The sequence below is a fragment of the Columba livia genome, chromosome 1 (genome assembly GCF_036013475.1).
Source record: "Columba livia isolate bColLiv1 breed racing homer chromosome 1, bColLiv1.pat.W.v2, whole genome shotgun sequence".
NCBI classification, from domain to species: Eukaryota; Metazoa; Chordata; class Aves; order Columbiformes; family Columbidae; genus Columba; species Columba livia.
The window spans coordinates 107,803,249-107,828,264 of NC_088602.1; the positions used below are offsets into that span (position 1 = coordinate 107,803,249).

Genomic DNA, 25,016 nt, shown 5'->3' on the forward strand with positions numbered 1-25,016 from the left:
GGACTTTTGGAACCTCAGATGGGCATTCAGTGGTTACACCACTGCATTCCCCTTTCATCAGATCTGTGCCATATGTAATAAATTCTGCCAGACCTCATATGAATCTATCTTCCTCCTCCTCCCTCAAAGCACATTTGTACCGCAGCATCCCACATGTGACTGGCCTGCCAGCTGCTCAGTGTTCCTAGAGTCCAGAAGACAATGGCCTTGTGGGTCATATTTGGTTTTCAGGCCTTCTGACCCTCCAGATCTAGGTTAGGAAACTAGCACTATTGAATGTAATGTACATTTGTTTGTTTTCATTTGAGTTCAGAATGTAAGTTGTACTTTGTCATTTGGTCTAATAAAAGGTACTGATTTTTTCCCCGCCTAGTACCTTCTAATATTTTACTAAGAGTTTTCTTGCAACCTATTGTATAGCAAAAATACAGAATTTTTTTTTTTTTTAATTATTTAGTAGGCTCATAAGCACTCAAAGCATAGTACATTCACCAGTTTGTACCTATGTCTCTCAAACAGAACAGCGCATTTGAAGTAAGACCTTTTCTAGCAAGTTTTGAGGCAGATGGAATGTGATGGCCAGATTGTTAACCCATTATAAAATGTACTTATAATTGAAAATGTTGATAAACTGTTAAGTATTTGCTACAAAATGAATCTTTGTAACTGTTTTATAAGAGAAATGTGGTGTAACAGAAAGGCAACACATTCCAACTTCTGATTACTAGGTTCTGATGACAGATCCATCTACTGTAGGTGGTAGAGAACATGAAGCCAACTGTCATCGCTGAGACCCTCCTATAGAGGCTTAGGCAGTGTGACCTGAGAGCAGGGTTGTTGCGTGATGCTTGTTTACGCTGTCAGTCTTTGCTACTTCTGAACAGTTATCTTCATGCAAAAGAGAAAAGCTTTGTTTCACTCTCTTCTGAGGAAATGTAATTTGAACTTTAATTTAAAGCTTTAGTGTAGAATATTTGAAGGTAGTTTGTCTAGTTTCAGTTCTGGTTTTTTGGGTAAGCCAGTGCAACATGTGTGTTTATAATTCGCATGAAGCTGAGTGACTAACAAAAGTAAAAATGCAAGACTCACACTAGAGAAGCTCTTCACTCTTTGACTGCTGTGTCTAACTGCATACACTAGTCTTAAGGTCTGGATTTGTGTGTAAAACTGTGCTCTGCAGAAGGTGGTATTGCCATATGGATGCTGTTACTTGGGTGGAATAGTGCCAAAGACATTAATAACATTCCCATTGTGCCTACACACTTCAGATGTCACCAGAAGCTGATTTAATAATGTAGTTTTTGTTGCACAGTAGCAAATCTCTGTTTCTTTTCTTCTTTCATTTCTTGCTTGGAAAGACACTGTATGATAATTGAAAGTACCATAAACCAAGACACTTCTGTCTTCAAATACTGGTGGCATTATTAAAGAAATACTTATTCTGACTACATCAGTTTTAAGATATTTGATTTTTCTTGTAATTTAAAATGTGGCAAGAAAACAAGCTAAGCAATAGGAAAAATGTTTGTAATTATCTACAAAATCATTTAATGTGTGTATGTAAGACTAATTTGTTTAATGAAAAGTGGGAATAGTTAAACTTTTAATCATTTTTTTTCCTATATATGCTTATTTTAAATATAGCTGAGAGGTTACATTTTAGTTCCTGATTCACAGCATTAACATTTAAAATTCTGTATTTTAAACCCAAACCTCTAAGCGTTAAATTAAAAAAAACCCTTTGTCCCTGACATTACAGTAATGAGTTGTACTGTGCCAGTCTCCAGCAGCATTGGCAATAATTAGCTTTGATTCTGTTTCTTGAGTTTTTATGTTACAATTTGGATTGATGGTAATATAAGGTTAGGGATAGCTGATTGTGTTGGCATGGGAATGAACATTCCCCTTTTAGATGAAAATAACTTGAATTGCTTTTGATATTGGATTTCATTCCTGATGTGAAAAATGCCTTTTTTTTTTTCCAACAGAAGGAATCTAATAGCTAGAGTTTGCAAGCTGGGGCAGGTTTGAATTTCAGGCATGATGACGCACAATATTTTGAAGAAAAATACACCAAAAAGAGAAGCCAGTTCTGTCTGCTCCAATTTTGCCATTTTATTTTGCTTTTGGCTTAAAAGGGTCTTGGGTTTTGGCTGTTAATGTAACAAGCTGTTTACCTTGGCAGAGTTAGGCCTAAGACCAGCCTTTGTTGGTTAACAAATAAAATTAGTTGGAGCTCAATGTCCATGTAGTGTTTTCTCACATCATAAATCATTGTGCAAACTGGGACCCTGTTTTAGTCCAGTTCCTGAGCAGAAATCTAGCACAGTCCTTCAGGAATTAGATACGTTGTACTTGCAGCTGTGGGGCAAAATTCAGATCTGCTTTATTCTTAGTGTATCTGGATTGGTGTTGTGTCCAGTACCAATCTAGCTTCCATGAAGACAATTTTTTTTCTCAAAAGAAACAAAAAACATTTAAGTTTGACTAGCAGAATGAATTTTTCAAAACCCAGTTTTGAGAAAGTGGTGGGGTTTACTGTGATAAAGAAAATGAGCATGATTTAACAACTGCAACTGCATGGACCTATAAATTGTGAAGCACTTTTGGCTTGTCATATCCGCTGCAAGCTTCAGTAGTGTGATAAATGAGAATTTTGAGTGATCTCAGAAGTACCTTCCCGTCAGTTTGTCATGATCTGCACATTTGTTAGGTGTGCTCTTGTTCCTCTTTCCGAACTGTGCTCTTGGTTTTCTTTGAAGAGTTTATAAACATCTTGATTGTGTGGTCCATTTATTGTGACTCATGTCTCTCACAGCTTACACACACTTATGTTACAGTAATCAAATTTTCTGAGAGGAGACAGCTTTTAAAAATATTTATATGTTTTTTAATAAGTGGAAAATTGTATAGACAGAGAAGAGCCTGCACAGTAAAGGGTTTTTTGTTTGTTTAATAAACTTCCAGTAAAAGAAAGTGGTTGAACAGCTGCAGCTGTCTGTATATGAACTAGTGCAAAGCAGATAAACTCCAGGAAGATAGCTCCAGTACCTCCAGCTGACCCAAGCAGCTGTAGAGTCAGTTCAAGAACCCTCTTGTGCTTTTTGGTCTCTCTTCATAAGAGAGTGAACATAGCTAATAAGAAAACAAAACTATGAAGAATAAGGTCAGTTTTACAGCCTTCTTAGGAGAAAACTGCAAACATGGCAACAGGTACTAGAACTCTTTTAAAACAGGGGACTTGGAGAGTGGCAGAGTTGTTTCCCTTCCTTCAATATGTCTTCCTGCAGTCTGAATGTCAAGGAGTGCTTGAAAAATAAGTAGTTGGAGCCAGTCCGAATCTCTGCTCCATGTCCATCTCCCCCTTACAGCTCTCTTACCACCTCCAGATTGCTTAGGGAGAAATAAGAGCGAAGCAGTATGTAATTGCATCCACAGCAAAATGAGAATAGGATTTAAAAGCTTTTTAAGTAGGGAGGAGAAATGACTTGGCACATACAAAAAGCTGTATATAAGCTTTGAGTCCTGAGAGCAAGTGCATCCTAGTAGGCTGCTTAGAAATGAAGGACATATGGCCTTATTCTCAAAAGATCTTTCCTGGGGCTAAACCAAATTGGAAACACCCTGCTAAATAGTCTGAATTTTGCATTTTTTTGAGCCTGAATACTGTTGTGTTCTGTGGAGATTTTTATTTGATTTTTTTTTAATTATAATTGTTGTGAGACTTAAAGGTAGTGTACCTTAGTGCCTCTGCCTAAAACCAGTAGTCTTTGGAGAGATATTATGTAAATACAACTTCTGAACAAACTTTACTGGTTTATCTGAGGTAAATGGTGCACATGTGGCATAGTATTGATGCTACTTTTATGGATTTTAGTTAACATTTTAGAAACATGCCCTTTTTAATTTTTTTTTTTCTAACTGGAATGGTTAGTTCAAAGTCAACAGATTCTGTGGTTTGTGTAGCAGTTGCCATAGAATGGATCCAGAAACTCCACCAAAGGTGGTGTGGAGTAGCTCAGTAGTTGTGGTGGAGTGCTGCAGGGCAACTAGGTGGATTTAAAAATTGGTTGGATGGTTGAGCTTAGAGGGTTGGGCTTTCCAGATCTTCTCCACATTCCAGAGGCTTCAAGAACCTAAAGCCCCAGCTTTCCTGCATGAAGGGTGGGCAGAGTCTGTGTCTGTTGGAGTGGGAATGGTGTTTCCCAGAATGGCAAGTCTGGAAACCTGGAGTTTATAACTTCTGACACCAGCAGGTAGGCTCCTGCTTTGCCTTAAGGTCTGCAATCACAGAACAGATTCAGTGCTCTTGTAGGCGATAAGGGTTTGAATACTCCAACCAGTGAAGCACCAAAGCTGGCTAAATCTGAGTCATGCAGGAGCACCAGGAGAAAGTGGCAAGTGATAATAGTAGGGAAATTTCCTGTTGCGGGGAATGGAGACTCCCATCTGCTGACCTGCCCTGTCATCTAGGGAGGCTTGTTGTTTGCCAGGGACTTGGATCTGGAACATGGTTGAAAGACTGCCAAGGCTTGTCTGGCCCTCAGACTACTACCCCCTGCTGCTCTGCTGTGTAGACTTTGATGATATTGCCAGGAGTAACTTGGAACGTATCAGTTGTGACTATATGGCTGTGTGGTGATGGTCAGGGGCATGGATCATGGCTGGTTTTCTCCTTGATTCCTTCAGTGAGAGGGAGGAGTGTGAGGAAGTCTGGGCAGATCCTGTGGTTGCATAGGTGTTGTCAGCAAAATAATTCTCATTTAATGATCATGGGATCCTCTTTGAGGATTGCTTGGAAAAGATGGGATCCACCTGACTTAGTGGAGCAAAAGCATTTCCTTACCAACCAGGTGAGGAGAGCTTTAAAATAGTAATGATGGGGGAAGGAGAGAATAACCAACAGTCTTGGAAGGAAGTGGTGGACCAGGTTGGCAAACAAAATGTGTGGAGTGACGCAGACTGTGGGGACCCTGTAATCAACAAAACAGGACTGAAGGGGGCCCTTCCCAAGCAAGGAGGTGCCTTCATAATTATGGAGAAAACTCTTGTACTCTTTCTGGGAAATCAGCGTGACTGGTTGCCTCTCTGAAATGTCTGTGCTCTCATGCATACAGTATGGGTGCAAAGAAGAGGAATTACATGTCTACATGCAGTTGCAGAGTTCTGATTTCATTTGAATCATGAAGATAGGATGGGATAGCTCATGTGACTGGAGCGCTGCAATAGATCGATACAGGTTATTTGGGCAAGACTGGCTAGGAAGGTGGGAGAGTTGCTCTTTATGTAGCAGAGCAGCTGAAATGCATGGAGCTCTGCTGTGGGACACATGGTGAACCACCTGAGAGTGTGTGGGTTATGGGTAGTGGGCAGACCAATGTAGATAATGTTGTGGTAGGTGTCTCTACAAACCGCCTAACCAGGAAGTAGTTGATGAGGCCTTCAGACCATTGGAATAAGGCTCTTTTTGGCAGGACTTGGCCCTCATGGAAGATTTTCAACCACCCTGATATCTACTGGAGGGATACAGTACTTTCTTTGTGCCCTGGGTTTGAGCAATCCAGGAGGTTTCTGGTGTGTGGTGGCTGCTGGTTCTCATGCTTGCAAACAAGGAAGAACTGTTTGTGGATCTGAAGGCTGGGGGTAGACTTGGCTGCACTAACCATGAGATGGTAAGTTTGAGGATCCAGAGAGAAACAGGGGGAAAAAGCAGAAAGCAGGATTGCAACCCTGGACTTGAAGAGGGAAGACTTTGGCCTGTTCAGGGCTCTGATTGGAAGAATCCCACTGGAGACAGTTGTGGAGAACAGAGGGATCCACGTGAAACTCATTGGTTTTCAGATATCACTTCCTCTGAGCTCCGTAGTGGTCCATCCTGATAAGCAGGAAAACAAGCAGAGGTGGTGGGATGCCATCATGGATGAATAAGGAGCTCCTGACAAAAATCAAACATAAAAAGAAAGAGGACAGGAGCTGAAAGCAGGGAGAAGTGACCTGGGACAAAGATAGAGAGAAGGTCTGTGTGTGCAGGGATGGGGTTAGGAAAGCCAAAGCTCACCTGGAGTTGAATGTGGAGAGGGACGTTGTTGCGGGTTAACGCTAGTAGGCAGCTCAGCCCCAGCTTGCTAACTCCCCCACAGAGGGATGGGGAAGCATATTGAAAGGGTAGAAGTGAGAATACTCCTGGGTTTAGATAAAGACAGCTGAAAGAGTAGAGCAAATGCTGTTCATGCAAGCGAAGCGAAAGAAGGAACTCTGCTCTCCATCAGCAGGCAGAGGTTTAGCCATCTCCAGAAAAGCAGGGCTCCATCACGCATAATGGTGACTTGGCAAGACAAATGCCATAACCCCAAATGTCCTTCCTTCTTTCCACCAGCTTTTATTGCAGAGCACACATCCTATAGTATGCAATATGCCTTTGGTCAGTTGGGGTCAGCTGTCCTGTCTGTGTTCCAGTTTTTTATGTACCCCCAGCCTACTCGCTGTTGAGCAGTGTAAGAAATGGAGAAGGCCTTGAGGCTGTGTAAACATTCTTCAGCAACAGCTAAAACATCTGGGTGTTATCAACAATGTTTTAGTCACAAATCCGAAACCACTATGTGAACTGCTATGAAGAAAATTACCTCTGTCCATCTGAAACCAGTACAGGTGTGAAAGACAGTGAAAGGAAAACAGACAATGGGCATGAATTGAAATACAAGAAAATCCATTCAAAAATAAGAAGTTTTTTTTAACCTTAAGGGTGATCAAGCACTGGAATTTCCCTTGTCAGAGATATCCAAACCTGGCTGCATAAGGCCCTAAGCAACTTGCACTTTAGCTATCTCTGCTTTGAATAATGGGATGTGCCTTTCAACCCCAAACGTTGTGTGATTTGGGTAGTGGTTAATGGGTAGTAATCTACTTGCAAGGTGATAATAAATGCAGTACCACCAGAGGCTGTCCTGGGACCTGTTCTATTTAACATCTTCATCAATTACTGGAGAGTGCAGTGGGCTGCACACTCCTCAAGTATGTGGTTGATATGAAATTGATTGAAAAGTTGATGTACTGAAGTGTGGAGGGAGCTGAAGTTAGAGGAACTCCAATTGCCTAGCTTAGAGAAAGCAGGATGTGCTAATAGCAGCCTTACTATACCTACAAGGAGGTGATCAAGAAGATCGAGTCAGGCTCTTAACAGCAGTGCATGGTGGGATGAGAAGACCAATGGATGTAAATTGAAACAAGAAAGGTTCCAATGGATTCTCCCAGTCAAACAGTGGAGCAGGTTGCCCTGTGTGCCCTGCCTCTGTCCTTGGAGGTTTTCAAGACCCATGTGAACAAAGCCTTGAGCAACTTGGTTTGGTGTCAGAATCAGTGTTGCTTTGAACAGGAAGCTGAACTAGAGACCTGAGATCCTCCCTGGCCCGAATGACTCTGACTTTTCAGTTAAGTGGTAACTTTTTCAAGTTTTGCTTGTATGTTAGCTTGTAATATGTGGCGCCACTCTTACACCGTTCATTATGCAGTTTATCAGGCCTCTCGTTAACTGTTTTTGGGGCTTCGCAGAAGAAGTCATAGATGAATATTATCAGCCTTGTGTCTGGGATGCATCTGAAAGTCAGAACACTCTTTGAGCTATGACTTGCAGGCTCTGGGGTTGGTAGACGTTCAGCATTGTGTCTGTGTGGCATTTTGGGGGTGGAAAGGAATAACTCTGCTTCCCTGTCAGCTTAATTCAATTTAATTCTCAGGGTTTCTGTTATTTAGACAGAACCTTTTTACTGTCTGTGGTGTAGTGGTTAGCTTTGCTTTGTGAGCTGTATTGCCTGGTTGCTGGCCACATCTTGCAGGGTTTACATAGCACAGTCATTTGTGCAGAAAGCAGATGCCTATTAATAGTTCTCATTTTGCTGTTTAAATGGTTGAAGTGCTAAATGTTTGGTGGAACATTCTGGGACGTGGTTTTCTACTGAAGAAAACAGGAGGAAGACTTTACAAATATGGCTATCCTTGACCTTGCCAGTCTGTCTCCTCCTAGTAGGTATTTGATGAACCACTAAATATAACTACGGCTTCCGTATTTGCCTACCCCAGATCTATTATTTTTTATTGTCCTAAGGAATTTTTCTGTCTTTCTGACTTTCTTAATGCTCTACAGAGACTTTGTTGTCTGTATGGTTTCAAGGAATGGGAAGCCCTCCTAGGAAAAGGCAAAGATACACCATACAATGGTAGCAAGCTTATAATGCACCTCTGTCTGTTAACAGGCATACAGAGCAGTAGGAATATTTCATCTTCAGATCCTCTGATGCATAATCACAAGTGAGAGTAAATTTTTCTCCCTTTAGTGAAACCTTGCGAGAGCATGTTGATGCAGCAAAGCTTTGCATTTTTGTATGGTGAAACTCAGCATGATACAAAATATTCTTGTTAAATACTCTTTAGGTTAACAGTGGTGTATTTAGCAAAGTATGCGCAGTGGCTTGGGATGCTTATGATTTTGAGACCCTTTCCAGAAATAAGATGCTTTAGAAGTCCCATGAACAAGTGCTAAAATGTTGTCCAAGAAATAAAAATAAACCTTGTAATGCTGCCGGAGTAGATACTGCTGAAGCATCACAAATTGATTTCCTTTAAACAGTAAAGAAAAATGTATGCCATTTGTTGCCTTAACTGTGATGGGTATGTGTCTTTTTTTTTCCTTTGGCCTCTCATGTAGCAGTTACCCACAAAACATTACCATTACATGTTTCTTATTTGATGTGCTCTCTTGGTTAAGCTGAATATATTGCTTTCACTGAGAATATATAATTGCATTCGTGTCTGACTATTCCTCTCATGGAAACCTAAGTGTAGTCAATAATTATGCATATTTATGTTTCTCTTTTAGTTGAGGCGATAGTGGAGTTTGACTACAAAGCTCAACATGATGATGAGCTGACGATCACTGTAGGTGACATAATCACCAATATCAAGAAAGATGATGGAGGCTGGTGGGAAGGACAGCTCAAAGGCAGAAGAGGTTTGTTCCCTGACAACTTTGTAAGAGTGAGTACAAAGTGGAACTGTTCTTGTGTTGTGTGTATATGTTTTGTGTACTGTGCTGTTTGGGCTAGATATTAGCATTTATATCATAATATTATCCAAAACCATAATATATTGCAATACAATATGCTATTGAGGCTATGTTACAAAGACAAGATTACTTTCTTTGCAAAGGCAATGTAGTTTTGATATCCTGAAAATAAAAGTAGCTACCCCTACATTTCTCTGCTATTCAGTTATGATGTTTGACTGTGTGGGCTGGGAACAAAGTGATTATTCTAGAAAACATATGTCATGACATGTGCAATATTTTCTCTTCTCTGTAACTGCCACTTCTTCTCCAGAGTGCTTTCTTAGGTTTTCTAGTAGCTTTTTGTGAGTATTTATTCCTGGCTAAACAAATAGAGAATTAGTAAAGTGTTTTGTTTTTGTTTTTATTCCAAACAGTTGCCTATAAAATCTTAAAAAAAACCAACCCACACATTACTTTGTATTTCATGTAATGTATCAAATAACTTGCAGTGATACTGGTGTTAGGAAAGGTGTTCAAAGTTTTAGAAATATCTTTTTTACTGGGCATGTGTGTGTGCATGTGTATGTCTGCACAAATGAGACTAGCCACTAGTACTTCTGGGCCTCCTTGATTTGTCATTGCAGAGCTAGGTTGTTAGTTTCTAGAAAGCTCCATAAACTTGGCTCTCCACTATGGAAAAGAGAGTAAGAACTAAAATAAGTTACATGAATAGGTTTTATGTTAATCTGTTACTACAGCTTCAGAGGATCTTTGGGACTTTTCCCTTTCCAAGGGTATGAGTGTATTTTTCTTCTGCTTGTCTTCTTCTGTGTGAGCCTGTTGTGTGTTTAGACATGTGCACATAATGAAGTAATTTGATTTTGCTGCAATAACGCTGCACGTGTCCTGGTAATTTGGGGAAGTGGTTTGGTGGCAAACTTACTGAGGCTGTAGTGGGATGGGAATGGACACGGGAGCCTCAGTGTCCTGTGGGGACAAGTGCACACCATCATAATCCTTGTTCTTGTCATTGCCAAGAAGAAAGAATAGATCCGTGTCTGTCACGCGGCAATGATGAAACAACAGTAAATGTGGATTTTTGTCTTCTCATAAAATATCACTATCTGTTTATCTGTTCTTTGCCTCTCCTCTGCTTTTTTTTTTCTTCTCATTGAGAGCTGTTTTCTAAAGAACTAAAAACCACATTAAATTCTTCCCTATTCTCAGCTTGAATGTGAAGTCAAATGTGTTTTTCACAGTTGAGCATTCCATCACTAAATTAAGTAATGTGAAGTGGAAGATACAAACTTCCTAAAAGTATAGTTAGTTTGTGAATATCTTGAGTGAAAACTTCCATTTTTGTTCAGTTTTCCTTGTGTAAATCTCCTTGTAGCTGGAGATTATAAGAAATTGTAAACTTTCTCTTTCGGTTATGGAAAATGTTTTAACAAGTGCATGCAGAGTCGAGCTCCCCAGTAATCAGTTCATACCTCATTGCTGTTCCGAGAGGCAGGCAAAAAGGAATGCTACAAATAAGTGGTCGAGCTCGATGCAACTCCAAATTCCCATTTCTTATCATAGTTGGTTGTAAGAGTGATTACTTAAGAAAGTTATTCAGAGGTAAAAATCACTAATGAAATTCTTGAGGTACTTTGCATTCTAGCTTCAAGTGGAGGGAATAATTTCTTATGGAAAATAGATTTTCCTTCCTGTGATTTTATTTTCTTTTGAATAAATTCATGATGACACTCCAAAGAAACTGTTGGGTTTTGCAAAAAATTGAATGTTTAGGCTGGATTGAAACCACTGAATTAACACAGTAAAGAGGCCTGAATGATATCAGTGTGCGTGAATAAATTCTGGAAGTGGAGTTTGAAGAGAAAAGTGTTTGGAAGAAAATATGTACAAATCAGAAACAGAAAAATTAGGGAAATGCAATATATTGCAATGTTTATGAAAAGACATTATAATGAAGTGTTATGAAAATTTAAAAAAAAAAAGTTTTCAAGGGAGTACTAGGTCATGATGTGGAAAAGATATTTGGAGTTGTCTGTAGCAAAAGTAGTTTTAAATTTCACGGAATAAATGCAAATTAGGAGATCATTGAAGAGGAGTTGTCTGAAGACGGATGTGAGAAAGAAAGAGGAAAGGAGAGGTAGCAATGATATGTATGCAGTACATCTGCAGTTATTTTTTTCAGGGGACTTTCACTGTGAAGTTATATCAGAGGTGCTTCCTGTTCTTGAATCTGCAAAACAACTGCTCTGAATTTTGTGTATTTTTATACATATAGACACGAGATAGATTCATACTTTTCTTATGCTCTGCAATTCAATATGCAAGGTGTAACAGACAAGGTATTTGAAATTTCTCTTTCTGCTTTCACTGCCTATTAGCCTGCAGCTATGGTCACTGATGATTTTGTGAGAGTAGTTTGTCTAAATATGAGAAAATTGTCTTTAATTAGATCTTCTTTAAGATCTAATTTACCTCTGCTTGCTTTTGTAGATACCTACTTTTTTGACAGATAGTGATGCTTAATTTATCATATGAAATGTGTGGAATGCATATCTGGTTGTCGTCTTTTCTGTTTTCTTTCAATTTTTCAGGTAGAGAAATAGAAATATGGGTGGAGAATGACCTGCTGTTTCTGGTTGTCTGTTTTACTCCTCTGTTCCACAGTTGAAAAAAAATGAGGTAGCAGGTGTGATTGCAGTGTTGTTCATTTGCATGGTATAAAGTTGGTCTTTGGTGCTTTTCTAGCTTAAAAACTTCAACTTGAAATCTCAAATCCTCACTTTTATAGCGAGAAAATAAAGTAAATGTGGATGATGTGTAGGGTATTAGTGGGGGGGGGGGGGGTTGGGTGTGTGTGTTTTCTTTTGGTTTAATGCCATTAGGAGACTGGTAGGGGGCTTTTATTGTTTTTTGTTTGTTTGTTTGTTTTTTATTTTATTTTTTTGTGGTCTTATTTTAACAAATTCCTCATCTAACCATGCTCTGCAGTGTAAAACTGTTTGTAAGTGTGGTGACATCTGAGACAGTTAGATTTTGCTGATAGCAGATGTAGATGTAGAAAGCAGGAAACTGTGGTGCAGAGCCATGCTTGCCGGTTTTAATTTACAAACCCCATTCTATGTGGGACTGGGTAGCATTATACTGGTAAACTGAATGTACTTCATGTGGCAGCCTTCAGCCTTTTCTGTACTCCAGAGGACTTGCCAATATTGCTAGCTGGACTGGGAAGGCAAATTCTCTTTAAATTTAGTAAGAAGTGTGGTAGTAGTTATTTTTGGAATTGTGGTGGGTAGCTTGGGTTTTAGAATGAATGAAACAGGACAGGGGTTTTGTGTAACTACTGCTGCCTCAGGTCAGAATAGCAACCCGGATTTCTTGTTACACAAGCAGAATACAATCTTTAAATAGTGCAAATTAGTTGTAGGATGTCAGGGATGTTTGTGCTCAATCATAGGTACACAGTGGAGATCCTTGTCTGTTGTTTCTCATTTTATTTTCTTCTCTATCTGTTTTGTTTGTTTGGTTTTTATCTTCACAGCCAGTTAGAGGCTGCAAGGAATTCTGAGTGAAGCTGGGACCCTTGTGCTTGCTACATACCTCACACTCCTACCCATTCTTCATAGTGCTTTCCTAAAATCTCTCGTAAGACTGGGCTTGTGCACATGCAGGGGCTCTTTACAGCCATAGTTTGGCTCCTGGGAGGAAACAGAGAATATTCCCCATGTCCCAGAAGAACACTTGGGTACCTGCAGTGCTTTCTGCTTCCCCAGCCCTCTGGCTGCTGCTTGGTACCCATCAGGTTGGAGAATGACCAGCTCCTGTTGTCCTTCCCTCCTGCTTTGTCATTGCACTCTCTGAAACTGTAGTGCCTGCCTTTGCTTTGGGGCTTGTAGTTTCCTGTTGCCTTCACTTCTCTCCTAAGTACCCTGAATACTATGAATTGAGGTCTGGGTCAGCTCTGCTGAAGTAGCCACTTCTGAAAGTAGTGGCATCTGCTGAGACATTGAGGTTATATGCAGACTGGGGCAAGTGGTGAAAGTGGTGTTATTTCTGTGTGTACCTGAAAAGATAGCTCGCTTTATGGGTTAGTGAATTATTAGAGGTTTTTTGGGTTATGTTTTGGTTTGGGTTTTTTTGCATACTTGGCAGGAATATGCAATTCAATTATTGAGCTTTTTTTTTGTTGGAAAACTAACTAGAATACTGTCTATGTATTTATTCTTAGGAAATGTTTTTAGATTGTGGCATCCTAACTGTTGTCTTGGGAGTGAGAGCCAGGAGTTCTAGTTTCTTGTTCCAAGTTCTGGGTATGATCTATGAAGTTGTTATCCTTATGATGAAATACAAGAGATCCTTATGGTGAAATATAAGATAATATAACTGGTGAAAGAAGCTTTCAGATAGGTTCCATTGTGTGAAAATGTTGTCACTTTGAGCTTTTGTTTCTGTTAACAGCAATGAAGATTTTGTGAGGAAAAACACAGCATCACTTCTGTGTTATTATTTATTATTGCTGCTGTTATTGCTGTTAAAATGGTGAAAGCAAAACTAATAAAATGAAGTCTTTCTAGCTCTCCCAGCCCATCGCCCCTCCCTGAAGACACAGATCCACCAAGATGGTCTTGTACCAGGCAATAGTCTCTGACTTGGCAGTGTTTACTCTTCAAAGGGAGCTCAGCCCAGAGCAACAGCAGCACTCTGGGCTGTCCTGGATGCCCAGGGCATGATTACAAATGATGTCACGCCTCAACCTGTTCATCTGGCTTCAGAGGAGGTGGGGGAGCTCCCAGTGAGGCAGCTGCCCTGGGTGTTTGGCCTTGAAGTGATGTGAGACTCCCTGTCAGCAACAGAGGCTCTTTCCCATTCCCTGTCACAGGGAACCACTGATGTTCTCGGCTGAATGGGAAGGGTGCCGTGCTTGTTGCAGTCAGCAGAATGGATCCTGTATGTTTTTCATGGGGGCAAGTGTGGTACTGGCTGTCCTGTGGTGATCAGTTGGTTGGATATGTTTCAATGCCAGGCTTTGAGAGGGGGATTACTTGGGGAGGTGTGAGGGTATGGAACAGAGAGGAAAGAAGGGTTACTCTTTGGGGCTGTCAGCTATTGGATGTTTTGTGAGAACCAGCATGTGAACGTTTAATGAATTATGCAAAAGTGAGAGGGATTTAAATATGTGCAGTGGTCATGCAGTGGACACGTGGCAATGTGAAGCTTCAATGTTAAGATTATTAGCTTTTGGTGACTAGTACTTTATATTGCAACGAGTTATTAGTGAAACCTTCTGAAAAGGCAGTGGCTTAATTGTAACTATATATTAGTAGAACCGTTGAAAATTTAAGTTTGAAAATAAAATGTATTGCTTTCCATTCTTTAGTATACAGTGTAATTGCTCATGTTTAAAAAACGTTTTAAGAATTCTTATTTAAATACACATCATATTGCTTTACTGATGGAGTTCGATGTAGGTAGTTTAAATTAATATACTAAGGAGACTCAGGTTTGTCCTTTGTATTCTTAAAAAAAAACTCAGTGGAGTATTTCTGTTTAAAATATGCTGTCATTTAATTAGTAAATTTAAAAAAATATATAGGTTTATGCTAAAAAGGAAACTGAACACTTCTTGGTTTTCTGTTTTTGAGGCTCCAGTCCATAAGCAGGAAGAGAAGCTAATCAGAGATTGAAACAAGGACCAAATGTGCTATGTAGAAATTATATTTTCAAAGATATAACATCTTTGGAGCTGTAATATTGCAATTCTTTAAAGCACTGTCAGTTTCTTCAGAATTTATTTATATAATATTATTTGGAACTGTGTGTTACACAGGGAAGTGAATGTGGTTTTGGCAATAGCCTCTTGAAGTAGTTTCCATAAGGATTTATAGAACTGGCAGGATTAGATGGTTGATAGTGTTCCTCTAACCTTGTCCTGAAAAAGTCTGGGAGGCAAAGAGAAGGTGCCCTGATCTTATACTTTCTCTTCCCAGAAGTCAGTTTCTTTTCCATTTCTTTTTTATTTTTCTTTTTTTATTTATTTTTTTTATTTTATTTTTTTTTCCCTGCTTCCCTGGCAACTTTCCAAGCTTTGGATGTTTTGATATTTTTATTTTCTCTGTAGCTTGCTTATGTGTGGGTGGGTGTGTTAGTAATCCATGTATTTTGGTCTGATTAATTTTTTTGCTTGTTCTGGCAATTTTTACTGTTGGAGCAGGCTGATGAGAGAAACTTTTCTCTGTTGGTAACATCTGTAGATGTGCTTAGCAGTATTTGCATACAAATGTCTTGCAAAACGTGCTTCTACAGTTTTGGATTTACAGAGAACACTGCTGTGTGTCTGATTTTTTCCTGACAGAACCAAAGCCTCGTTAGAATTTTTAAAACATGGTAACAGGAAACCCAGGCTTCTAGAAAATGAATTGCAGTTCAGTCCTGTTACTGTTTGAATCTAATGTGAACATACTTGTTGATATTTCCACCTTTCTTGCAATTTAATTACAGAGCCCTGAGATGGATTCCCTCAACTTTAGAAAACATTATCTGATTTTCATGTTTTTAATGTTTGTTTTCAAAAAAGGATGTAAGAGAAACTGTATTCTGGATGCCTATGGTGTAACTGCAGCATTTAATAATGATAATTGTGAGAGTTGCACTTGCATTCAAGCTTAGCCTGACAAATATTCCATTTACTCCATTGGAATGATCCAGCCTGTATCCTGGCTACATCTACTGCTTATCTTTCAGTTTCTATTACTTTAATGTTAAGTAATGTTAACAGTAAGTAAGAACAAAGATGAAAGCAAGAGGAACATGTGGGGAAAAGAAAACTGTCAGGGATTATAAGACTAGCTGTTCTAACTGCTGCTGTCATGACTGGTGAGAGGGGTCAAGGACAACAGAAAGTTTTTTCAAATACATAGCAGATAAAACTAACACTAGAGGCAATGTAGGCCCACTGATGAACAAGGTGGGTGCCCTGGTGACAGAGGATACAGAGAAGGCAGTTACTGAATGCCTTTGTCTCTGTCTACTCTGCCAGAGGCTGTTCTGAGGAACCCCCTACCCCTGAGGCCCCAAAGGAAGTCAGGACAATGAAGGAGTTTGCCTTGGTTGATGAGGACTGGGTTAGGGAGCAATTAGGCAATCTGGACATCCATAAATCCATGGGTCCTGATGGGATGCACCCGCAGGTGCTGAGGGAGCTGGCTGAGGTCATTGCTGGACCACTCTGCATCGTCTTTGCCAAGTCTTGGGAAATGGGAGAGGTGCCTGAGGACTGGAGGAAAGCAGATGTCACTGCAGTCTTCAAAAAGGGCAAGAAGGAGGATCCCGGTAACTGTAGACCAATCAGCCTCACCTCCATCCCTGGGAAACTGATGGAACAACTTATCCTTGGTGCCATCTCAAGGCATATCAAAGATAAGAGGGTCTTTAGGGGCAGTCAACATGGCTTCACCAAGGGGAAGTTGTGCTTAACCAACCTCATTGTCTTTTATGAGGACATAACGAGGTGGATAGATGATGGCAAAGTGGTGGATGTGGTCTACCTTGACTTCAGTAAAGCATTTGACGCAGTCTCCCACAGCATCCTTACAGCTAAACTGAAGGAGTGTGGTCTGGATGATCGGGTAGTGAGTTGAAGCAAGAGAATCGTGGTCAATGGGGTCTAGTTGGAGGCCTGTATCTAGTGGAGTGCCTCAAGGGTCAGTGCTGGGGCCGGTATTATTCAGTATTTTCATCAATGATTTGGATGAGGGAATAGAGTGTACTATCAGCAAGTTTGCTGATGACACTAAGCTGGGAGGAGTGGCTGACACGCCAGAAGGCTGTGCTGCCATCCAGTGAGACCTGGACAGGCTGGAGAGTTGGGCGGGGAAAAATGTAATGAAATATAACAAGGGAAAGTGTAGAGTATTGCATCTGGGCAGGAACAACCCCAGGTTCCAGTATAGGTTGGGGAATGACCTATTAGGGAGCAGTGTAGGGGAAAGAGACCTGGGGGTCCTGGTGGACAGCAGGATGACCATGAGCCAGCACTGTGCCCTTGTGGCCAAGAAGGCCAATGGCATCCTGGGGTGTATTAGAAGGGGGGTGGTAAGTGGGTCAAGAGAGGTTCTCCTCCCCCTCTACTCTACCCCAGTGAGACCCCATCTGGAATATTGTGTCCAGTTCTGGGCCTCCCCATTCAAGAAGGACGGGGAACTGCTGGAGAGAGTCCAGCGCAGGGCAACAAAGATGATTAAGGGAGTGGAGCACCTCCCTTATGAAGAAAGGCTGAGGGAGCTAGGTCTCTTTAGCTTGGAGGAGACTGAGGGGTGACCTCATTAATGTTTATAAATATGTAAAATGTGAGTGTCACGAGGTTGCAGCCAGACTCTTCTTGGTGACAACCAATGATAGGACAAGGGGTAATGGGTACAAACTGGAACACAAAAGGTTCCACTTAAATTTGAAAAGGAAGTTCTTCTCAGTGAAGGTAGCACAACACTGGAACAGGCTGCCCAGGGAGGTTGTGGAGGCTCCTTCTCTGGAGGCATTCAAAACCTGCCTGGACACATTCCTGTGTAGCCTCATGTGCTCTGGCAGGGGGATTGGACTAGCTGATCTTTTGAGGTCCCTTCCAATCCTTATAATCCTTAGCATTCTGTGATTCTGTTTACTTCTGAATATTCATGTCCTGATCAAACACTGTAATTTATTAACAGTAAATATATGTGCATATGGGGGGGAGGTTGACTTTTTTTTGTTACTTGTTTTAGTTTTCTTTATGTACAGAAGTGCTGTTTTTTTTTCTGAAGTATGATATGTAGACCATTTAACAGCTTTCATGCTTTTATAAAGTGCATATCAATTGGAATGACAAACTAATTCTATTATTTGCTATTGGAAGTAGTGTTTGACTAATTATGTATCTTTGTATTCAGTGTTTTAAGTGCTGCAGTTCCCTCCTAGAATCTTTTGGGAAGTATTTGGGAAGCTGATGGTAGAGACAGAGTCCTTAAAGGGTCCCCTATTTCCTACCTAATTATGTACTTGAATTTTACTGGCGCTGTTAGTAAAGTTATAATGTGACAGAATATATTAGAGCAGTTTACATTTACGATCAGCACATGTTGTTCTCTTCAGAGTTGGAAAGAGGCAAGTGTATGTGAGTCTCATAATTTTTTGGCTTTGTTACAGCAATATGAAATATATTGTTGTTTATATATAGACTGTAGTCTTATACTCTAGGAAAAGACAAAGGTGCAAGTAAACTACGATCATGTAATAGGATGAGTTATTTACTCTGACTTCAGACTCCTCCTTCAGTGATGGATACTTAGTGCTGATGTTTGTGACAGGAGGTGGTGAGGGATGGAAGGGAAGAAACAAGTAGAGCATACATTTTAAAAACAACATTGGTACCTCCTGCCCAGGAAGAAGGAACAGGCAAACCTGTCATCTTTATAGAAGGTGGTAATGATTTCTGCTTTTGTTGATAGGTGTTTTGTTGTTGTTGTTGGTTGGTTGTTTTTGACTGGGAATATTGAGAGAAATAAAAGCCTCACAAGTCATTCAAGACTGCAGGGTGTTGAGTGTGTCTGCTGCTTCACAAAACCTTGATTTATCCATTTCCCACTGCATAGAGACTCAGTGCACCCTTTGAAATATTAATTTAGTACTCATAGAATCACAGAACGTTAGGGATAGGAATGGACCTTGAAAGATCCTCTAGTCCAGTCCCCTTGTTCTTCAAGAGGACTTGCATTTGCCTTCCCTGAAACTATAAACCAGTATTATCAAAAACCTTGATTAAAAACACCAGTCTGACAGAAACGGTCTCTAAAACAGAAACTTCTTTCATAACGTCCATGATTGCTTATGGTTACAAGTTGTTGCCATTATTTTGGCTGGTTCATGCTAAGCAGCTTAGCTAAGCCTTGGTCTCTCTTTTGGAAATGCTTAGGTGAGTTTAGGCAGTTTGATTTTACCTATTGGTATTTACTTATTAATTGATAGCACAAAGCAAATGAAACTCCTTTTTATCCTTTTGGCTGAAAATTATTCTCTTACTGCTTGGAGCTAAGAGCATCATGTCATCCAGCTTTCCTTTTGCCACCTGTGTTTATGAGGTTTTTGGTTGCTTGAAGGGATTTTCTGGTTTTTGTTCCCTCGCCCCAAGCTTCCTTTTCCTGCTGTCCCCAGGACCTTGCCAGCATGCAAGCAGACTGCCCATCTTACTGCATGTTGCTGTCATGTCTGCAATACGTGGCCATGGCACTTTGCCAAATCACTGGCCCAATGAATGCCTTATAATTATAGCTAGAAGAAGGTAAGATGCAAATCTTAGTGTTTACTTTATCCTTCCCTAATGTCCTGTGTCTCAATTTTATTGTAATGTCAAGCATAAGGGCAAAATGTAACCTATGCCTCATTTAAAATTCCTTCTAAGATGACCTGAGTTATTCTCCTTCCAGGGTTGAATTAAAGGAATATAGGTGGAAAAATGCCTGTAATTCAGGACTACCATGTTAATTATCTAGAATATAAAATACCTAAAATTCACCCATCAAAAAACTGCATACAGGTTTCAGTGTAGCATTCAGCAAATGTTTTAATGCTTCACTTTTGTTTTAGAAGAGTCTGCTTCTAAAATTTAGTTAAATATTCTCTATACAGTTTGTTTCATGAAAAAAGGTACTTGTAAGTGGAACTACCCGAAACATACTGTTGCACATGTACTAAAGGGCATATGCTTAGTTGTTTTCATCTGCCCCCACACAGCTTCTTCATTTTGTGACCTTCAGTCAGTTCGTAATGCTTTGTGTATTTTTATCTGTTTGCCTTTTTTTTGACTCTGTGAGATTTGTACTTTCAAACTGAAAGCTCCTGAAGGCTTATGGTTGGAACTTGGGCTGATAAGTTCTCATGAACAGTTTGTTACAAATAATGATGTTTAATTCAAAACTGAAAACTGCTTTGTTGCTGATGTTTTGTAAATGTACAGAATGCTAAAGCTAAACTGAAGTCCTGGAAGGACTTAGAATTTGTTTTAGCTGCTGTGAGGTATTGCCAGTATTTTTCCCTGCAGAAGGAAAGATTATATGTACTTTGAAACTTCCTTAAGTGAACAGGTGAGGGCCGATCCTTTAAAATTATTGTACAGAAAGAACTCCCCTGTATGGGTAGTTCACTGAAGTTGATGGAATGACTAGGAGGATGCAACTGCTTGTGTGCACTGATTCTTGCAGGATTGTGCACTGGGTTTCATAGTCCCTAATGACTCTGCTGTTCTGTGTAGAAAACAGATTTCTGTATTGTCAGCCCATGTGTTTACAATGGGTCATTTGAACTTCTTCAGCCTTTCAGACAATGTAAAATTTTTTTTGGAGAATCTAGGCAAACTGGTGGACATTAGAGGAAAATTTTGAGTAAGTGGAGGGTGAGGAATGCTTCATTAAACTGTAAAATAAAAGCTCTTTAAAAAAACATACCTTTCAGAATTTTACAGAAATCCATGTATGTGCATGTAGTAGACATATATAATGTATGTGTGTGCTACGCAGAAGTAGGCACTAGGTCTGAAACTAGAACATACAGGTTAAGGTATGAGAAATTGTTTTTAAAGGGACTTTTATTTTACAAATTGGAGAGAAAGGAAATATATTGCCTCATTAATTAATTCAGCCTTTTTACCTTCACTAAGTGATTTTATAATGCTGGTCTTCTGTATCTGAAATGGAATTTTTACAGGGAAATAGAATATATGTTGCTTGCCCCTCTGAACCTTGGTGACACATGCAGTGGCACTCTGTAATATTGTCCCTGTTCCTTTGTGCTGGGATTTTTACGTTTTCTTTGTTTCCTTAGTGAGGATTCCAATGTGTAGAAAAGAGTTATTTTTCGTTGGTCTCTTGATAGTGAGTATACACTACTCCTTGGTAGTTTGTTGGTGTTTTGGTGGGGTAGTGTTGTTGTTGTTGTTGTTTTTTTTTTTTTTTTTTTTTTTTCAGTTCATGTGTTTCCATTAGAAGCTGCCCTTCTGTTCCCACTCCCTCACCCAGCAGCTTCTCTGTGTGGGTTTTATTTTCTCATGAAGCTGAAACTGGGCGTACAAGTTACAGGGTTGAAGAACTCCTTCAGGGCTTCCTTGCTCATGCCTTGAGTCACTTGAAATGTTGGTAACCTGCCTCTCCAGTCTCTGCACCATGTGCTTCTGCTGTCAAATTATAGCTCCATGACTCTGAGCACTATAAAGAAAAAATATAGAGAAAATATCTGGTATAGCTGGGTTAGAGAGTGGTTTTTATTTGAAGACTGGTTATATTAATGGAGGCTTTCTGGGTCATGCCTTTGAGCCTCTCTGTACTGAAATGAACTATTTTCCTCCTACCATTGAAGAATGTATGTGAAGGGACAGATGGGGACATGGGTTTTGAGTTTTAACAACCAACACCACCAGCATTTGCTAAGGAGTGCTAACAGATGTATTTATTTCCTATTGATGTTTTCAGTCGTTCATAAAGCAAAAACAAGATTTGCAGGGAGAGGCTAATTACTATCTCTTACTAGATTGCGTTGTTGGAAAAATTGACTAGGCTCCCAGACTCAGTATCCCCTTATCAGATCTGGCAGCAAGCAACAACAACAACAAAAAGATAAATAGTGGGTAAAGGCAATTATTTTAGTTAAGACAATTACTATTAGCTGGTTGGACTGCTTGAGAGAAGAGGGAAGTTTGCATCATTGGAGCGTGATAAATAGTAGCAGGAGGAGACCTGAACTTGAAACAGCATTATTACTGATGTGCTGCCATTATACTGATACCATCATTTTATTGAACTTCACCTCAAAGTAGTAAGTTTTTGCATTCCTGCTACTCTAAGGGAAATACACGTAAACAAGACTTGTGAAAAGGTGTTGCGAGTAATGATTCAGTGAAAATGTAGAGTGATTAACTACAAGTACTTTTCTAGGTGTACAAAAAAGACATTGGTGTAGTAGTAATTGTCTCGTAAAGATCATTTGGTGCCACCAACAGACCTCTTGATTTTTGTGATGTTAACAGTGGCCGCCTAAAATATTTTTTTAATTTGCTCTCAATGTGTATACCATTCAGTGAAGTGTTTTCAAGGTTTAGTTGCAAGGCGACAATAAACTGTGGCAGATGCTCTCTGTTAATCCACCCCACCCTCTACCCTCTCCGCATAGGAAAAAGTCCTCGCTAAGGGAAAGTGATAGGAAGGAAAAATTGAGAGACTTCAGATTGGAAAGGTTTTAAAATGCTGTACTAATGCTACTAATAAATAGAGAAAATTATACAAAATATACAAAACCCAATCTTGAATATCCCAGGTAGCAGTGTTTAACCCCTCCTGTGGTAGGTGGAGCTGGCGTGGCTCCAGCGCTGCAGGGCAGGCACCCGGAAGTCCTGGGTGGGACTTTGCAGCAAACCAGAACTGGATTCAGGGATGCAGGGTCTCAGGCCTCGAGACGGTAGGCAGGGTCCTCTTCAGATGCCAGCTGGTTGAAGAGAGCGAGACCCTCATGATCTCCCTCTTTTATAGGGTGTATGATGTGTATGGGATGGAATACTCAGCTGGTAAGTTTTAGTCACCTGTTCTGTCTGCCTCTCCTTGCAAATATTTCCTGTTATCAGTTTACCTTGGTTACCATAATAATAAATCTAAACATGAGCTTTTTCTGCATTCCATTGGTCATCATATCAGTTTTGGAGCGCAGTGTCCGAAAAACACGTAACTAAATTCAGAAAAGTGCAGTTACTCAGAAGGCACTTAGAAGAACTCAGCTGAAAGGAAAATTCACTAAAAGAGAACTGGTCTTGTTTTCAACAAAATCAGGACGGGTGTACATATTATCTGCTGCAAAACTCCATAGCATAAGGAGGAACAAAACCAAATTGTTCTTTGTAAACGTTACGGATGCACAGCCTCACTTGCAATAGGTGTTTCCATCTCTCTTGCTCTGTCTGTAACATTGGTCTTTCATGGTTATAGGAAGTTTACTGGATTGTCAGAGTGCTTCTGCTATGAAGTAGCTATAGAGCCAAGCTTTGCGTCATGGCCATCTAGTAAAACCCTGTATGGCAAGTAAACAGGCTGTACCAGTAAAAGCTCAATCAGTTAAACCAGTTCAGCTAGTGTAATTAAGTCAGTGGTAAGGATTTCTGCTGGTTCAGTTACAAATCACACCTGGCAGTCTTCCTGCTCCAGCTGTGCTGTCATAAGTCTGCAAGTAGGTATTGTTTTAGGAATTCCACTTTGGTTGTTTCTAACACAGATAGTGAATTGTTGCAATGCAGTATCTTCCTTTTTTTCCCCTTTCCCTTTTGTATTCCCCCCCACCTTGTCTCCAGGGAATTTACGGCTATGCCTCTTAGTTAAATGTACTTAGACTAGGATATAGTTATTAACCACCAGCCTCCTTACCTGATGCATTTTCTGTACTCTTGGAAGACAGAAGAGAAATTTAAGGTTTGAATTCTGTGAGTGGAATCACAGAGTAATTTGTATGCTGATGTTATTTTCAAGTGAAAGGGCCAAAAGTACTATGATAGAAGTAGATGTGTAAGTTGTGTGAGATAGGACAGTATTTAAGATCCAAATAACTATTGATTTATCATAAAACACTAGCATGAACTCTGGTTTTATATTCAACTGTTAGCACGTGAGATAACTAGAAATAAATAATTGAACAGTTTCTCAGGTTTTTCGAAGTGAATGGGATACCTACAGAGCATCTGGAAAAGCTTCTTTGAGATGAACCCAGAGTAAGCTAACTGTACAGACTGTCACAGGAAATGTAGCTGTGGCACAAAATGACATTTTTTAAAAAGTTAATGAAGCGTTTCCTTGCACTGTAGAAACCATAGCTATGCTAGCACAAAACTGAAGTTGTGTTCAGTGGTGTGTTGCCTTGCAGCTCCTCTCTGCTGTGCAGAGAGAGAAAAGCTATGCAGCTTGTACCATGTTAGATTGCTTTCGTGCAAGTAGTCAGGATGAAGATGTGACTAAGCAAAGTTTGAGGAAGCTGAAGTTTGATCAAGAAAGAAACACAGAATTATAGAGGAAAAGACATAGCAGAAATGGGCAAAGGGCAGACCACCTAAATTCCGGCATCTCTGACAGTATTGGGAAAAACAGTGCTCTAATGTCTGCCAAACTACATGGTGGATTCCATGGCGTCTTCTCTAGAACCTTGTCCACATCCTGTTCCCAGCCTGTACCATTTCCTTACTTTTGCTGTTTCTACCTTAACCTGTTAGAAGTTCTCAGAAGTTGTTCAGCACCATGTCTATACCTGAGTTTAGGAAAAGTAACTTCTCAGCTATGAATTCTACCACCCTGCTTTGTGTTGAAGGTTGGCGTGAGTGGATTATGCTTCTTTCCAAAAGCTCTGTAATAGCATCATTTTCCACAGGAAAGTTGGATGCTCTTAAATGTATATAACATATGGTCACTAGTTTTTGTCTTAGGATATGTATATTCTGAAGAATACATTTTAATCTGAAAGTATGGCATTTTAGTTAATCATGGTTGTCTAAGTATTGAAGTTACTTGAATAGTTATGTCTTACATGGCTTCATTTCTTCTCTTTGCTCTCACATGGATACTTGGTCTGTGTTAAGATCAATTGCAAAAGTAAAGATAACTGTATTTGCAGTGTTTTGATTTTGGGAGGTCTGCTTTATTCTGTAAATGTCATTAAGGAACTCCAGGTCGTATTTGCTTCCATGGTACAAAGCATTCTCTGCTCTCTCCATCATTGCTGCAGTCTAGCATGATATCTAAAAAACTGGAGTTGCTATTTTCATTCATACATCATAACAGTAGAGTAGATGGATCTGCTATAATGCCTAACCCAGAAAAAAAAAAAAATCAGGGGAGATTATTTCTGGAATGAAAGTTGATGTTTTCAGAAGGAAACTCAGGGAAGGCTCCTGATGACTATCAGAAAGCAAAAG

General features: G+C 39.9%; 1 protein-coding gene across 11 annotated transcripts in view; it reads left to right on the forward strand.

Annotated features, from left to right (window-relative positions):
• Positions 1-25,016, forward strand: part of SH3KBP1 (SH3 domain containing kinase binding protein 1) — a 229,699-nt gene that overhangs the window by 15,496 nt on the left and 189,187 nt on the right. For 4 of the 11 annotated variants that reach the window (XM_065071807.1, XM_065071781.1, XM_065071773.1 and 1 more), the window contains exon 2: positions 8,873-9,030. In XM_065071807.1, coding sequence (XP_064927879.1) covers positions 8,873-9,030 — 158 coding nt within the window. Of the gene's footprint in view, positions 1-8,872; positions 9,031-9,087; positions 11,398-11,973; positions 14,003-21,060; positions 22,635-25,016 lie in introns of those variants that run through there. The other 7 variants (XM_065071817.1, XM_065071855.1, XM_065071825.1 and 4 more) reach the window with 4 other exon arrangements.